Source organism: Protopterus annectens, chromosome 4.part0 (genome assembly GCF_019279795.1).
Source record: "Protopterus annectens isolate FY-2018-M chromosome 4.part0, PAN1.0, whole genome shotgun sequence".
NCBI lineage: Eukaryota > Metazoa > Chordata > Ceratodontiformes > Protopteridae > Protopterus > Protopterus annectens.
In genome coordinates this window covers 1088025665-1088043308 of record NC_056733.1, presented here as the reverse complement: position 1 = coordinate 1088043308, position 17644 = coordinate 1088025665, and the positions used below count along the sequence as shown (strand labels likewise).

At 42.2% G+C, this 17644-nt stretch overlaps 1 protein-coding gene across 3 annotated transcripts in view; it reads right to left on the bottom strand.

The window, feature by feature from the left end:
* PDLIM3 (PDZ and LIM domain 3) overlaps positions 1–17644 on the bottom strand; it is a 716648-nt gene that overhangs the window by 20916 nt on the left and 678088 nt on the right. For all 3 annotated transcript variants that reach the window (XM_044069031.1, XM_044069033.1, XM_044069032.1), the window contains one exon: positions 16125–16236. In XM_044069031.1, coding sequence (XP_043924966.1) covers positions 16125–16236 — 112 coding nt within the window. The remainder of the gene's footprint in view (positions 1–16124; positions 16237–17644) is intronic.

Here is a 17644-nt window from a genome sequence, read left to right as displayed (position 1 = left end):
GATACTGAGAAAGTTCCTCATTATGTGGTTCACATCAGCTTTGGAAAGGCTGCTGGTTGATCGAACTGACCTCAGGCAGGAAGTGATGGAAGGGAGTCTGGATAAGCAATGGTTAATTCTTTCTTGAAGAACAGGAGATCAGAGCTGAGGAGAAACTGGCTCCGATGAAAAATGTGGATCTGTGAGAAGCAGAGTCTTGCATCTAGTCAGGATCGGCCCAGAGAAAATAGTTAGATCCAAAGTATTGGATGATTTAGGAGCTGGAGCAGGAGATACCAGAGAGGAAGAAGAATGATCTGGAAAGCATTTCCTAGATTCCTTCTCCTTAGTGATTCTGCTTTGGATTTGTCTCCAGTACCAGTATGCTAAGACTTGGACGTCTCTCCCACAGGGACAGGGAGATGTCCCTTAAGGATTCGTTTTTTTCCCCTCTCTACTACTGCCCAGGTACAAAAGGCTGCACACGTCACACTGTTTGTCCAAATGTGAAGCTGTTGGACAGATGACAATGGATAATAAATGAACTTGATTTACTTAAGATTCTATGTTTAATGGTTATCCTACATAAAGTCAAGTAGTGTTTCAATCATTCTCTGCCAGATTCCATTTCTCTGAAGTTACCACTCCCTGACCATGTTTTCTGTTATACAAACTGACTACAGGATTATAGTTTGTATGGCTACTGTTTTCAACACTATAAGGTGTTTTTGATTTCCCCATTTTTTTTACCACAGTGTTAGTCTGTTTAAGTAAAGGGGCAATTGTAGAGTCAAAGTCCCCTACATGGAAGTGTAGAGGAGCTTGTTCCCTGCAAAAAGATGTTACTTGCTTTACTCGGTAGTTTACAGGCATTTTCCTCAATTAGTTTGGCTTGACAAGTTTGCATTTTATGAGTTTTCAAGCTGACATTCCACCATGGTGTGATGCCCCTTCTCTGGGCCACTGACTAAGGAGTCTCAATCCTCACCACAGACAGCAGTGATGGATGTTTACTTGGAACAAAAATGGATGCACACAGTATTTTCAGATGCGTTCTCTGCACCAAGCACAATTCCCCTTAACAGCACCCAGAGAACACATTTAGTTTGAGGGCTGGGTTTACCTCTCTCTCTCTCTCTCTCTCTCTCTCTCTACAGGACCCCAATAAGACTCCCCACTAGCACAGCGGTAGGGTTGAATCCTCAGCCAAATGTTCCAAGCCAAGTACTCCACCATTCTCTGTGAAGCCAGTGCTTTGTGTGCCTACTCCAAGCAGTTGACACACACTCTTTGAGATTTGATTTTCATAGACACACATGCACGCGCGCACACACACACACACACACACACACACACACACACACACACACACACACACACATCTGGGAAAGGTTGGCACAGATTTACTCACCCTGATACCCTTTGCCCAGACTATAAGGTAGTTACTCTGCCACCAGCAAGCTGCTCTAAGGCTTGTACAAGGGTACCCAATTATACTGAGCAAAATTAATACTAATACAAACGGTAGTGTTTGACCAATGCAGCAAGACTTTCAAGAGTGGCCACAGTTTCACCAAATAAATATAAGTACTCTCAAAGGTTAAAATAGTCTCTAAAAGACCAGTCACAATGAAAAGTTTAAATATATTTAATGATAAATAATAAAAGAACATGAAAATACTAAATATTTATTTACAATAAACACCAGAGTTTCAGTCACAGAAAATATTAAAAATAACACAGATGGATAGATTTGCACAGATACAGAAAAACAGTGCTTAACTAATCTTACTACATTTTTCCTGACTGATTAAAAAAATACTGTTCCCTAGTTCACTTACTAGAGCAAGGCAAGATGATGTGGGAGAGTGGTCTTGTCAGATCCACAACAGACTGCCGTAATACTTCTGTCTTATCTATTATTAAAATATAATTTCAGTGCTGGCTTACAGAATGACATCACACACATCTAGTCATCTGACTTCTGGTTCTAATACTACCCACTTCTACTAGAAAGCTGAATCAAAATTTAGCACATATTTGTTACCATACACAGAGCTTTACTATTATGTGTTATAGCATCTGGAAGCTATAAAACCATTTCAAAAACATCCACCCTTCCAGGGTAGCAATTAGTTCACCCCTAAGGACAATATAGTAGGGTTCCTACTCCTTGTTTTCACCGACATTTCAACTCTGGCTGCGGTCAGAACTGTAATATACAATCCCTGTTGCCTAAGCCAGGTAATTTAATTTCAGACTATTTTTCAAAGTTAGCTGGACTGAAATTAACCTCTTCTTTTCCAGTATCCTCTGTTACAATATATTCATTTCAACAGTTACAATACAGTCTGACATACAGGCATATTTCTTTTCTGTCCAGCAGAATCCCACTGTTGGTACATTTTTAACACAAGCAGCTTTACAAACACATTTTCAACACAAGCACCTGTACAAATCAGCTTGATATACAAATGACATATAATTTTTTGCAAAACTCCAGCTAGCTATGCTGACATATATTACACATCCAGTGCCCTACTTTTCTTGGCATAGCTGGCAATACTTCAAATCATCACATCTAGCCACCCTTTGAAGACTCAAGCTAGTTTCTCAAGTGACCCTGGAAAAATGTAGCTTGAGGGACATGAGCCTGTCTGAGAACACATTAACCCACACCATGTCTTGACAGCCCATCTGCACTGGCATTGTTGATCTACTACAGTGCTGCACTGTCATGCCATATGCCTGCAACCCTAGGCTATACCTTAGTAACTTGTAATTTTGCTGGCTGATTTGATGTAGCCATAGATTCCATTCAGACTCTACCTGCCACCCACTGCAAATACTCAGCACCAGGGCCTCCCTATCATGGTAAGGCTTCATCATGTTAACATGGTACAATTTATGCTCCCTGCTTAGCAGGTTTACCATGTAGTTAACATCACTGACCTTCCTTAACAATTCCAAGGGTCCATTCCAACCTGCATGGAGCTTACTGTGTCTGACAGGAATGTGTACCATAGCCTGCAGTCCCACAGCATACTCTCAGGCTTGAACATTCCTGTCATACAAGACCGTTTTCTGCTGTTGGGCTCCTGCCAGGTTCTCCTGGGCCAAAGCCTTGAGCTCCCTAAGCCTTCTCCTGAGGTTTAGAACATATGCCACCACAGGCTCCTTGTGGGATTCACACTCACACTCCCACTCATCACGAATCACATCTAAAAGTCCCCTCACCATATGCCCATACAGCAACTCAAAGGGTGAAAAACCTGTGTATTCCTGGGGTACCTTTCTCTTAAACTGGTCTGCAAATACCCGTAGTATGGTCTTTAGTGTAGAGTTGAACCTCTCCACAAGACCATTAATCTGGGGGTTGTAGGGGGTGGTCTTTAGGTACTTCACCCCACAGTGCTCCCACAGACAAGCTAGCAGGTCTGACATGAAATTGGCACCTCTGTTGCTCAGTATTTCTCTTGGGAAACCTACCCTGCATAAAATCTCTAACAAAGCATTTGTCACCTTCTCTGCCTCAATGGAGGACAGAGCTACCACCTCAGGGTATCTAGTAGCATACTCTACTACCACCAGGATATAATTCTTCCATGTGGAACTTGGGGTACTTAGAGACCCCACAATATCCGTAGCTACCCTCTGAAACAGCTCCTCAATCACAGGCAAAGGCATCAAAGGAGCATTGACCTTGTCTCCTGTCTTGCCTAGTTTTTGGCACTGCTCTCAGGTCCTGCAGTACCCTGTTACATCCCTTGCAATCCCAGGCCAGTAAAAATTGTGCATAATATACCTCTTGGTACGCTTTATGCCCGTATGACCTGCAAAAAAAGAAGTTATGTCTTATCATAACTTTCCATCTGTATTGTTGATCCTCGTTCAGTCTTTACATGTGGGTATTGGTTCCGACCTCGGAACCGAGCCGGCCATCTTCCAAGCTCATGCCAGATACAAACCCTCGAGCTAAAAACTCTTACCCAGAATTCCCCTCTCCCTGTTACCTCAGATTGAGTTTGCAAGTCAAAAGAAGGTAGAGGCTACCTCTGGTCAAATGACCTAACAGAACCGGATGGTGAGATCCACTAGAAGCCACAGGAGGGAGAAGGTGGGAGGGTCGTAATGACTGAACGAGGATCAACAATACAGATGGAACATTATGGTAAGACATAACTTCTTTATCTGATATTGTTAACCCTCGTTCAGTCCTTACATGTGGGACAGAGTGCCCAGCTACCTTTATTCCTGGGGGGGCTCTCATGGAAGGACATTCCGGAGCACCATAGAAACAAAAGATGCTCTTCCCCTGGAGGCCAAATCCAATTTGTAATTATTGATGAAGGTATGAGAAGTAGCCCAAGTTGCAGCTGCACAAATGTCATGTAAAGAGGCTCTGGCATGGAAGGCGGCAGAAGTTGCCACCGACCTTGTAGAATGAGCCTTTATGGTAGTAGGTAATGGAATATTATGTTTTGTATAAATGACGGTTACGCAGTCTTTTAACCATTTAGCCAATGTGACCTTAGCAACAGCACATCCTAATCTATGTCCAGAATAGGCCAAAAATAACTAGTCTGATTTGCGAGAAGCCTTAGTCCTGTTCAAGTAGAAGCAAATTTGTCTGTGAATATCTAGGGTATGTAGGCAATACTCTCCTTTGTTTGAATGATTGGGGAAGAAAACTGGCAATTAAATGGTTTGATTAATGGACATTTCAGAGATCACTTTTGGCAGAAAGGAAAGATTAGTTCTCAATGACATTCTGTTTCTGAAAAATCAAATATGGTCTCTTGATGCATAAGGCTTGAAGCTCAGAGATACGTCTGGCAGAAGTAATGGCGACCAAAAACAAGGTTTTCCATGACAAATATTTGAGGTCGCAAGAAGAAGCTGGTTCGAAAGGTGGCATTGTCAAAGCTTGAAGGACTAATGACAGATCCCATGGTTGAGTAACTTCTCTAAAAGGGGGGTTTTAGATGATTCACGCCTTTTAGGAAAGTCATGCATAAATTGTGTGACATAAGAGAAGAGTGTTGGATACCATCATGAAAATTAGATATAGCAGCCAAATGAACTCTAATGGTAGAGGCAGATAGACCAGACTGAAATAGAGTACACAGAAATTCCAGTACTATCAACACTGGTGACGAAAAAGGATCTACTTGTTTTCTTTCAGCCAAAAAATAAATCTTTTCCACTTGCAGAGATATGTAATTCTGGTGGAAGACTTATGAGATGTAATAAGAATGTCACGTACTCGCAAAGAAAGAACATTCTGCCTGGCAATCAAAGGAATTGGAGGAGCTAAGCTGTGAGCTTCAGGCTGTTTAAGTTGGGGTGAATCAGATTCTGCGGATGGGAGATCAACCCCAGGGTTGGATGGAGAATCCACGGTTGATCTAGCAGGTGAGGCCAAAGGAAGGGAAACCAAATCTGACGAGGCTAATATGGTGCTATGAGGATTACTTTGCTCTTCAACCGGTGGGCTTTCTTCAAAAACTGGGGAATGAGGGGGAGAGGTGGAAATGCATAAAGCAGACCTGAGGGCCAATCGTGGGCTAGAGCATCCCTGTATGACTGTCCCAGAGGGGAAATCAGGGAGAAGTAGTTGCTGCATTTGTAGTTGGTCGGGGATGCAAAGAGGTCGCAGGAAGGAAGACCCCAGCAGTTGAAAATCTTTGCCGCTATCAAGGGATTCAGGGACCACTCGTGGGGTTGTAGAATACACCTGCTGAGTCTGTCTGCTATCACGTTGGAACTCAAGGGAATGTGCATTGCTAGAAGAAAGCGGTTGGTAGCCATTGCCCATTGCCATAGCCTCATGGCCTCTCGACAGAGTGGGTAAGATTTGGTTCCACCTTGTTTGTTGATGTACCAGACCACCGCCATGTTGTCTGATTGTATCGCAATAGTCCCAGATGGCAGCAGGGGATGGAATGCTTGCAACACCAGAAACACCGCCCTCAGCTCTAGAACATTTATATGCAGATGGGCCTCCATTTCGGACCAAGTACCTTGGATTGTCTGTCCTTGAAACAGCCCCCCCCACCCCATCAGGGAGGCATCCGTGGTCACTGTAGCCTTGGGCAGTTGGGGGGAGAAGGGGTGAGACCATTGTGATGGATTGTGCGCCATCCACCAGTTTAAATCTTGTTTGCACCTGTGAGTTACCCGAATCTTGGCTGAAAGAGGGTACTGAAAGGGATACCATTGGGTGAGCAGTAGCCATTGTAGAAGCCTCATGTGAAACCTGGCCAGGGGGAAAATCGTAATGGAGAACAGAATGAGCTGTGGATTTCTCCCTTGAAAGGATTGTAATCAGTTGCTTCTTTATCCTTAGAATTCTGTGTTCTGGAAGGGATGCTCTGCAATTCTTTGTATTCAAGATGACCCCTATGAATTCTGTGGACTGAGATGGGTGAGATTGGATTTTTGCCAGTTTATGGTTATGCCTAGCCTTTCTGCAGTGAGGAGAGAGTATGCCAGGGCTTCTTCCAATAGATGTCTGGTGGGGGAGTTGATGAGCCAGTCGTCTAGGTATGGAAACACCTGGAATCCTTGTAGTCGCAAGTGAGCTGTGATGACTGCCATGCACTTTGTCAACACTCTGGGGGCTGTAAAGAGTCCAAAGGGCAGTACTCTGAACTGGTAATAACTGGCTCCCGCACGGAAATGAAGGAATCTTCTTGATGGTCTGTCCACTTTTATGTGGTAGTACGCATCTTGAAGATCTATCGAGCACATCCAATCGTCTTTTTCCAAAAGCGGAAGGATAGACTGTATCATGATCATCCGGAATTTCTGTACTTTTACAAACTTGTTCAATATACTGAGATCCAAAACTGGTCTCCAGTCCCTGGTTTTCTTTGGCACCAAAAATAGTCTTGAGTAGAATCTGGATCCTATCTGGTCTGGAGGGACTATTTGGATGACTCTTTTTCTTAGTAGCTTTGAAATCTCTAACGCTGCTTCTTCCCTTTGACTGGGTGGAACGTCGGTTAAGCTTGTTAGAGGAGCGGGACAAAGGTCGAAAGGCATATGATAACCTCTCATTATTATCCTTTGTACCCAAGAATCGGTGGTAATGGTTAGCCAGGCAGAAGGGTACAAAGAGAAACGACCCCCAACCACTTCCAAAGGAAAGCAGTTGGGCCGCTCTTCAGGAGCACTGGTAGGAATAGCCAGGGAAAGAATCCCTGGAACCCTGGTTACGCGGACCCCCTCTGCCCCGAAAGGGGCGGCTTCCCTGTGAGTTTCCCCCTCTGCCTCTAGGGGAGAACTTGGCTTGTGTGTCACGAAAAGAACCTTGAGATTTTTTGTGCCGTATCTTCCCACTCTTCTGGTTTCTAGAGAAAGCCCGTTGAGGAGAAGAATAATGGACACCCACAGCAGAAAGGGTCTTACTGTCCTGTTCACATCTGGCCAGTGTGCTTTTAACCATGGGTCTGAACAACGACGAGGCTTCGATGGGAGCATTGAGAAAGGAAGCCTTGAAGGTTTTCGCGGAATTACACAAGCGCATCAGTCTCAGAACAATGCATAAACCCGCCGCTCTAGCTGCTCCTTCTGATGCGTGAGATATCAGGCGCATGGAGGAGTTATATATCAGTTCAATGGTGGCTAGCCGAGAGGCCACTTTGTCACGGACATTATCAGACACAGCTCCAGCCAAAGTTTCAGAGAGCTTAGAAATTAAGTCTCTCTGAAGCCTGGTAAAATGTGCCATATAGTTCAGGGACCTGACTGCAAAGGTTGCTGATGCAAAAGTACGCTTCCCTATTCTGTCCAGAACCCAGGACTCTTTGTTGGGTGGATGGACAATCTGGCTTTCTTCTTCCGCCAGGTCCTTTTTAGTTGCGGCTGCCACCACCAAATCATCTACAGGAAGACCTTTGGACCAATGAGGATCACTAACAGGAGGGGACAAAATTTTATCTGGCCTCCGGGGAATGGCCTCAATGGTATCAGGAGCCTTCCACGCACACTGCATGATGAGCCAGACAAGTTCGTCGGCAGGTGGAGTAATCCAGGAGGTAGGGGGCCGGGCATGAAAGGCCTGCAGGAACACAGACTCTTCAGAGGTCGGGTTAGAGGGCTGCCAGTCACCTCTCTGTTTATGGATTTCAAGGATATCACCAAAGGATACCTCAGAGGGTGATCGAGGGGACCCTTCCCCACCATCAAAGTCTGTGTCTTCAGTAAGGGACTCCTCTGTGGAGTCCATGTGCTTCCTCTTGCATGAGCTCTTTTGATGATCTTCCTCAGAGGGAGAAGCTGTGGAAGACAGCGCAAAAGGGGTCTCTTGTGGGAGTATGTCCTGAGGCCCTTGTGCCCGGTGTCTGCTAGGAGCAGCTTGTGTACATTGCGGTCCAGAGAAGGGCGGGGAGAGTGATAGCTCAGGAGTGCCAACCAATGCCAGAGCCTTCTCCATTAGCTGGAAGGCCGCTCCACTTGAAGAGAGATGGGGGCCCAGGGCAGGGTTCACCCCTCACCTAAGTGGCACAGCCTGCCGACTCGGAGTCCCTGGATGGCTGTGAAATGCTAAAGCTGACATCCTGGGCCATGACAAGACTCTCCTGCCACAAAGGCAACTGCGGATCCTTAGAGAGGTCCATAAAGGGAACCGTAGTGGGGGAAGACTGTGCTATATCAAGGGGCTTCAAAGATAATGAAGGAGGAGAATAAGTAGGAGTCTTTGGTAAAGGGTGATCACCTCCCGGAGAAGGATAGATCCTAGAGGGGTGGGATACCTCTGGCCAAAAGCACTTGATCCACAAGACGCAACACATCGTGTTCAGAGAGGCTTCTAGTGGATTTTACGGACATGGCTGAGGGAGAGTCAGGTCTATCCAAGGACAGAGCAAACTCGGTGGCTACCAAGGAGGTAGTCTGCACTGAGAACAATGGAGCTGTAATGGACTGAACTACTGGTGACTGCACTGAGGAAATCATCAGTGCAAAAGGCATGGTCTGCACCGACGATGAGGTCGGTACCGAAGTGGTTGTCGATGCTAAGGCCTGAGCCGAAAACATTGGTGACAAAAACTGAATGGTCGGTACTGAGAGTGTAGTCGGTGCCGGGTAAGTTGTTGGAGCCGAAAAGGTAATGGGCGTCGAAACATCCATTGACGTCATAACAGTCTGCATCGACTGGACAGTCGATGCCAGTAAGAGAGTTTGAACTAAAGAGCTCCTCGGTACCGATGCGGTGTGGGGCACACTAGTCGGTGCTGAATTCGCAGATGGTGCCGATGGCCTCTGTGCTGAAGGTCTAGGCACCGAAAGCACTGGAGCCGAAGAAGTCAAATCCAAACTGGAAAGCTTAGCTTTCCTGGGTCTCAGTTCCTGAGGGTCCCCAGCTGGGGACGAAGGAAGAGACTTGGCCTTTTTATGTTCATCACTCTTTTTCTTATGGGATCTTGGAGGGGTTGAAGCCTCCGACCCAAAAATAGCCTCTGAAAAAGGAGATTTAAGTAGCCCCTTCAATATCAATTTATTTTTCCTCTCAATTAACGTCCTGTTAGAGAAATTCTTACAAATCCCACAAGGCGGGTAAACTGTTAAATGAGGCACACCCAAGCAATAGACACAAAGGGAATGTGTATCTGAAGTGGGTAATTTATGGCCACAATCTAAACATCTTTTAAACCCTGGGCTACCTTTTTTATCTGTCATGTTCGAAGGAAAGAAAGAAAAAATAGAAAAATACCAGCAATGGTAAAAGAAATACCCAAAGGTAAGAAGGAAAAGGAGTTTACCAATGATGGTAAAAAATAATTACCTCGTGGTAAGAAGAGAGGAAAATGATTCGAAAAAGGGTAGTCACTAAATGCGATAAGGTAAGAGATGACTATCTAATAACTTTTTTGAGAAAAAAAGCTGTCTTAGAACTTACTATGAAGAAAAATACTGTACTTAACTCAAGAGAAGTAGCTTGACACGACCGAACGGCGACGTGGCAAACGAAATCTGAGGTAACAGGGAGAGGGGAATTCTGGGTAAGAGTATTTAGCTTGAGAGTTTGTAGCTGGAGCGAGCTTGGAAGATGGCCAGCTCGGTTCCGAGGTCGGAACCGAAACCCACATGTAAGGACTGAACGAGGATTAACAATATCAGATGGAATGTTATGGGCTATGGCCAGGAGTTACAAGAAATTAAGGTCGAGACAATGATAAACACTGATGAAGGATTTGTAATCTGAAAGCTTTGTTGTTTATTAAAGTATTGGGCATTTGTCTGGAGTTGTATTTATTGGACTATGGCCAGAAGTGCCAGACAGTAGGCCCTAGGCACTGCCAACTGCTGTATTACCTCACTCTCTAGACCTCCCTCATAGGTCTACTCTCTATACAGTAACCCTTTGTTCCAGTATACAGACTCCACTTTTCCTTGAGAATCAGTTGCCTCCCTAGCTACCTCCCTCAAGCCTCATAATGTAGGGTCCAAGAGCTGAGCCTGTCTCAACTCTCTCTTTGTGACCCTTCCCAGCTCCCCTTCCACAGGAAGGCTAGTATCTTCTGACAGAGGTGCCTCACTGTCAGCCTGGGTACTACCACTCACTTCTGCCCCTGCAGTCACTCTGTCCATGAAACATCAGTACTTACCAGCAGCTGTGGCTCACCTTCAGACTCACTGCTACAGGGTAGCTCCCCCATGAAATAGCCACCTCACCAGCCTTGGCTTCAGGTGTGGGGTATGTCTGGGTCTCCCCCAGGATATCAGCCCCACACTCCTGTATCCAAGCCTCACTGCGTGTAACTGCATGCACACCAGGTACTGCATTACCAAAGTCATTCCCTATCACGACATCTGCAGGGATATCCTCAAACACACCTACTTGCTTGCTTCCTTTTCCACCCTTCTAGTCAAGGTGAACCCTGGCCAAAGGTATTTGGAATGAGATCCCGCCTAAAGCTCTAACTGGAGTGGACTGCCCAAGCAGGTACTGCTCTTCTTTAATCACTGCAGGTTTCACAATGGTTAAGTCAGAGGCTGTGTCTCTCTTAGCATTGGTCTATCTTCCATCCACTAAAATACAATATAAAGTTTGATGATATTCTAGTACCCCTGTTGTCTCCAGACAACTTACCATTGGCATACTATTATCCCCACTTACTGGCTCCGCTAAGTTTTGTTCCCCACCTTGCTTCCATGGACATCTGTATACTACATGGCCCCAGTGCTTACATTTAAAACATCTAACCCTTGATTCTGGCCATGTACCTGAACTAATGGCTTCTCCTGTTACTGGTGGACTCTGTTGGGGTGATTTATGCTGCCCACCATGGGTCCCCTTATATCCATGTGCAGCACTGGGTATCCCCTTCTTGTGCAGTGATGTCCTGCTTGCTAAGTAGAGATTCCCTTTTCTCCTCAGCTCATCTGCAGAGTTACACTCTCGGTCTACCAACCAGATTCTTGTGTCCTCAAGCAAAGTGCTAATGGCTTGTTCCCTCATCAAAAGGTCTGCCAGCCTTTCAAAAGTGGTGACCTGACACCCACTCACCCACCTATGAAAATAAGTACTAAACTCAACAATATAATCCCATACACTTTCATCTGCCTTGTGTCTATGCTCACAAAACTTTTTTTTCTGTAAGCTTCAGGTGTTAACTTTAAACAATCAGTATCCGACAATTTGGAGTACGGGGGTTAGGAACCATAGTCAGAGTCCTTGGTCAACATTATACTGTTTACATACTCTTTCAAATATATGAATAAAACTATCACAGTTATCACCCTCTGTAAACTGTGGAAGAAATGTACTGACCTTCATTGCTTCTGGGGTTCAGTTATTCCCTTCCCCATTACCTCCACGACCCCTGACGAAGAGTCAGCATCTCCTTCTCATGTTTGCTGTTTCTCATTTTCTTCTGACTCCAAATGCTATAGTCTCTCATTTTCTTCAGCCTCCAAATGCCACAGTCTCCCTGCTGATTCTAATTTCGAACATTTGGCTTCCAGTTCAAGTCTCTTTAACTCCAGACAGATTTTTAAGTTCTCTGAGGAAAAGGTGAGCTGTCCTCTTTCTGAAGGCAGCAAATCACTATCACCAGATTGGTTATCCTCCTGGTTGCTGGTCTGGACTACAGCTGTGACTAAGGCTAAAATAATTTCCTCTTTAGTCAGGTTAGCATGCACCAGTCCTCTGGCTTCACACACCTTGGCAAACTGTTTTTTTGTCAGCTTGCCATAATCCTCTGTTGACATCTTTGCTTGCTTTCCCTGACTAAACTAAACTAGTAAAAAAAATAAATAAAGCTGTTGTGAAAATGAAACTCTGTATGTTTCCCTTGTGGTTGCTGAGAGTACACACACCTTCAGTGATAACTGCCTACAGGCCATAGAAGTTCAATTAATATCCACACCACTGCTCTCCAATATGTGACATCCCTCCTCTGGGTCAATGATCAAGGAGTCTCAATCCTCACCATGGACACTGGTGAGGGATGTTCACTTGGAACAAAAATGGATACACACACAGTATTTTCAGATGCAGCTCTCTACACCAAACAGAATTTCCTTAAGAGCACCTAGGGAACACACGCAGCCCAGGGGCCGGGTCCCCCCCTTCCAGGCCTCCAATAAGACTCCCCACTGGCACAGCTGTAGAGTTGAGTCCTTAGTTTAGTGTTCCAAGCCAAGTCATCCACCACGCTCTTTGTGAAACCAGTGCTCTGTGTCCCTGTTCCAAGTAGCTGACACACACACTGTTTGAGATTTGATTTTCACAGACACACACACACACACACACACACACACACACACACACACACACACACACACACACACACACACACACACACACACACACACACACACACACGCCACACCTGGAGAAAGGCTGGCACAGATTTGCTTGCTCTGCTACCTTTGCTCAGACTAAAATGTAGTTACACTGCCACCAGCCAGATGCTCTAAGGCTCTTACAAAGGTACCCTATTATACTGAATAAAAGTAATACTAATAAAAATTGTAGTATTTGACCAATGAGGCAAGACTTTCAGAAGTGGCCACTGTATCACCAAATAAATATAAGTACTCATAAAAAGTTAAAATATTCTCCAAAATACCAGCCACAATGAAAAGTTTAAATATATTTAATAGTAAATAATAAAATATCACAAAAAATACTAAATATCTATTTACAATAAATACCAGAGTTTCAATCACAGAAAATATTAAAAATAACACAGATGGATAGATTCACACAGATATAAAAAACAGTACTTAACTGATCTCACTATATTTTCCTGACTGATTAAAGAATTACTGTTCCCTAGTTCACTTACTAGAGCAAGGCAAGATGATGTTGGTGAGTGGTCTTGTCAGTTCCAAAACAGATTGGACTTCTGTCTCATCTAGTATTAAAAATATCATTTCAGTGCTGGCTTACAGAATGACATCGCACACATCTGATCATCTGACTTCTGGCTCTAACACTACCTGCTTTTACTAGAAACTAAACCAGACTTTAGCACATATGTATTACCATACACACAGACAGAGCTTTGCTAAGATGTGTTACAGAAACTGAAAGCTATAAAACAATCTTAAAAATTTCCATCCTTCCTGGGTAGCAATTAGTTCACCTCTAAGGACAATACAGTAGTAGCAATTAGTTCACCCCTAAGGACAATACAGTAGGATTCCTATTCCTGGTTTTCATATACATTTCATCTGTGGCTGCAGTCAGAACTGTAAGATATAATCTTTATGGCCTAAACCAAGTAATTTAATTTAAGACTATTTTTCAAAGTTAGCTGGAGTGAGATTAACCTCTTCTCTTCCAGTATCTTCTGTTACAATATATTCATTTCAACAATTACAATACAGTCTGACATACAGATGTATTTATTTTCTGTCCAGCAGGACCCAATGTTGGTACAATTTTAGCACAAGCAGTTTTACAAATACCTTTTCAACACAAGCAACTGCACAAATCAGCTTGATACACAAATGATATGTAATTCTTTACAAAACGCCAGCTAGCTATGCTGGCATATATGTTACACATCCACTGCCCTACTTCTCCTGGCATAGCTGGCAATACCTCACATCATCACACATGGATATCTGTTTGATTGTGCATACAGACTACTACAGTAAAATGGAAAAAATAATTTCTCCACCATGTTGCCAGTATTGGTGCCCCACAGGGACCTATAGTAGACCCCATGCTTTTCAACCTATTCATCAATAACCTCTGCACTGCTGCAAAACATGCTACTCCAGTTTAAAACGCTGATGACTTTACCCTAATGTTCTGCCAAATCTTTCCTTAAACTCAAAGACCTTACACAACAATCCTTATTGATTGAAGCATGGCTAAATAAGTTGCAACTACTTCTAAACCCTAAACAAAATTCAATTACTGCTCTTTACCTCAAAACATGTCTCTACCAAAACAGCACTATTCACTATCATCTCTGCCAACAACACCATGATAGAACAAGTAAACCACACAAAATTACAGGATGTCATCATAGATAACCAGCTGAAATAAAACTGAAATGGTATCACACATGGTTAAATAAATCATGAAAAACTAGGTACATTATACAGAGTAAAAACATACCTTACTGACATAGCCAGGGGGTGTACAGCCTCTACTTTCTTACTGCTATCTCTCCTCTAAGCTGCCCCAGTCTTCACTAACCTTCAAGTCTTACAATTTTCCAAACCTGAGCAATGTTATAATAAAATAGTCAAATTTGCAGTAAACTATAACAATAGAACACACTACTGCCTAGCATTCAGAAAATGTAACTAGTTAGAACTACCACATTGTTTAGCTCTTTCTTGCCTAACTACAATACACAGACTTCTCTGTAAACCACAAAATTGCCCAGCCCTTAACAACTTAATACAGCACTACTCTCACAATAGAATTTTATGCTCTACAGAAACATCACTAATCACTGCAATCTAATCATCCAATACTGCAGGTGACTCTCTATATTTAAACAGTGTAGCTGAACAATGAAGCCATATTCCACTACCACTGAAATCCATTCATTTAACACACAAATAAAAATTCCACCTATCAAATCAGTGGATCTGCTCCTATATTTCCAGGATAAATACCACTATAAAGTTTAGCTTATCATATTGTCAAACCAATTTTCTTCACTCAGAATCCTATGCCCCACAATCAGTTTTCACTAGTACCTGAATAGTTTTACTATCAACTCCAAGCTATATACATAGCTTATGTTGACACTGCACCCACCACCTCTATACTTATGATATAAACTGTAAGATAGCCATATATTACTTTTTCTGAACCTGTTTAATGCCCCGTCCTCTTAACTACAATATTAATGTCTTTTGCCCTACCAAATTCCTTCCCTCATTTCTATTTCTTTAAATTTCTAAGTACTAAACACAAGATTTATTATATATCTGACACACTAATAGACCTCTTCACATGCCCAGTTTTCAACATTAAATGCATAAATGTATTTTATACTTTTATAGTTGCCTTTATTTCATATGAATGTAATCTAATTAGCAAATGTATGTGTAATTGTTAATGTGTATTACTTAAATATATGTTCATGCAGCTAATGAAATATCTTTTTACAGATCTTATAATATGTTGGAGCTTTTCTTCCTGGGCCTCCACTCAAAAGTGTTTTTTTTTTTTTTTTTGAATAAACCCATTAGGACAAACACGGTAAACAAAAGCAAAAAAAAAAAAGTCAGCTGACATGATAAAAGAGAAAAGGTAATTTGTTACTTAAGGTAAATTTTCTCTTTATTTTGAGGTTTTATGACCTCAGAATTAGTTTAGTTAGAGAACTGGGAGTGTGAGGTGCAGGAGTTTTAGCCTCTCCACAAAGACAATACGTTTTGTTAACTTGTTCTCTTTCAATGCTGTGCCTTAGAACTGGATGACATACAATTTACATATTTAATCTCTGGACCCACTTTTTTGTTATAGCTTTATTACTATGGACTCTTGTGTAAATGTTGTTTTTAAGTCAAGTATTGTTGCTTTTGACAGTAAACCGCATTGATTTTAGATGCATATGTTTTATGTCATATAGAGCTACTTATATTTTACACTCCCACATGCAATATCATCTGATACATTTTCACATAAGTAGTATTTAGTATGAAGAATAACTTACACAATTCCATTTCCACATTTGTCACACAGTGGTAGCTTCTGGACCCCTCCAGCTGGAGTACCAACTTTTGTTACTGGAGCCTTTACACTTCTAATTCCAGCAGGCCGGTTGCCTTGAAGGAAACACAAATATAACTTATTAGAAAACAATGGTAAAATAGCTATTTGAAAATCTGACTGTATATAGACAAACTGGAATGGTTAATTACAATGTATTACAACGACAGTTTCTTAAATTCTGTTCACCTTATCAGACATAGTAAATTACTAAATAAATCAGAAAAACAATCAAATTCCATCAGACAAAATGTAAGCAGAACAAAAATATGTCCATGGAAGAATTTCATCAAGTGAGATTAACTCTTACATCTTACATGGAAAAGTGGGAACAAGCATACACGCACGTGTATGCGTACATACACATATTTGTACGTATGTATATATACATCCATATATATATATATATCGGTCAGAAGTGGTGAAACTGTAAGTGGTGTCATTAATATATCGACTTAATCTGTACTTCTACAGTAGGCAAGTGTAATATTTATGTGAACTTTTAATTTCTTGTCTCAGTGCTTAATTTTTTCTTTTTGTATTTTTACTTTGCATACTTTAATATTTTACGGATGGATTGTCTGCTTGCTTGTTTAAATGTGTAACATTCTGATGTAGAATGATATATATATATATATATATATATATATATATATATATATATATATATATATATAATACACACCTTACACTTCCTGTAGTGAAGGCCCATGGGACCCCTTAAGACCATACCAGTGTCTCAGCTACATGGCTTCCGAATGCCCATGACTTTTCACTTTTTGACATTTGAAGTCTTTACTGGTGCATTCAGGACAAAAAACAGCCAAATCTGGCTTGCTGTAATTTACTGGCTTTGAGTGTGGTTAGATTTTTTCAATATTGTGTGCCTGAGTAAGTTACTCACCACAACTGTTACAGTTTTGACTATTCTTCTTAAATCTAAACTATAAAATAAATTTGTGATAATTTTAACAAAGCTATATGTGAATGGTGTTCATGCTAGGCTTGCCACCTATCTGGTATTTTTTGGACTATTCGAAAACGAGAATGATTCTCTGGTAGTCCAGAAAGCATTGTACAAACTCTGATATTCTGTTTAAAGGCGTGGACAGAATGATGGAGTTTGTTAAAAAGAAAACTCTGTTTTTTTCACAAAAAAAGCATTGCTAAAGTGATGCGATGGAGTCTGAGATACTGTACAACAACAAAAAAAAGAGATTAATGCAACCTAAATTAGGTATGTAAAAATGAAATAAAAGGGAGGTTCCACTCTAATGATGTATATATTTTTGTCATAAAATGGGCATGGATGTGGGTAGAGATGGGTTGGGCCTGGGCGGAGTCACAGATAGTGAAAGGAGCATGGCTTTGGTTCAGTTTGCAGCACTGCAAGAGGTGGCAACCCCAGATCATGCTTTAGTATAAAAATACCAAAAGCATAACAGCTGTTGCAAGAAATAACAA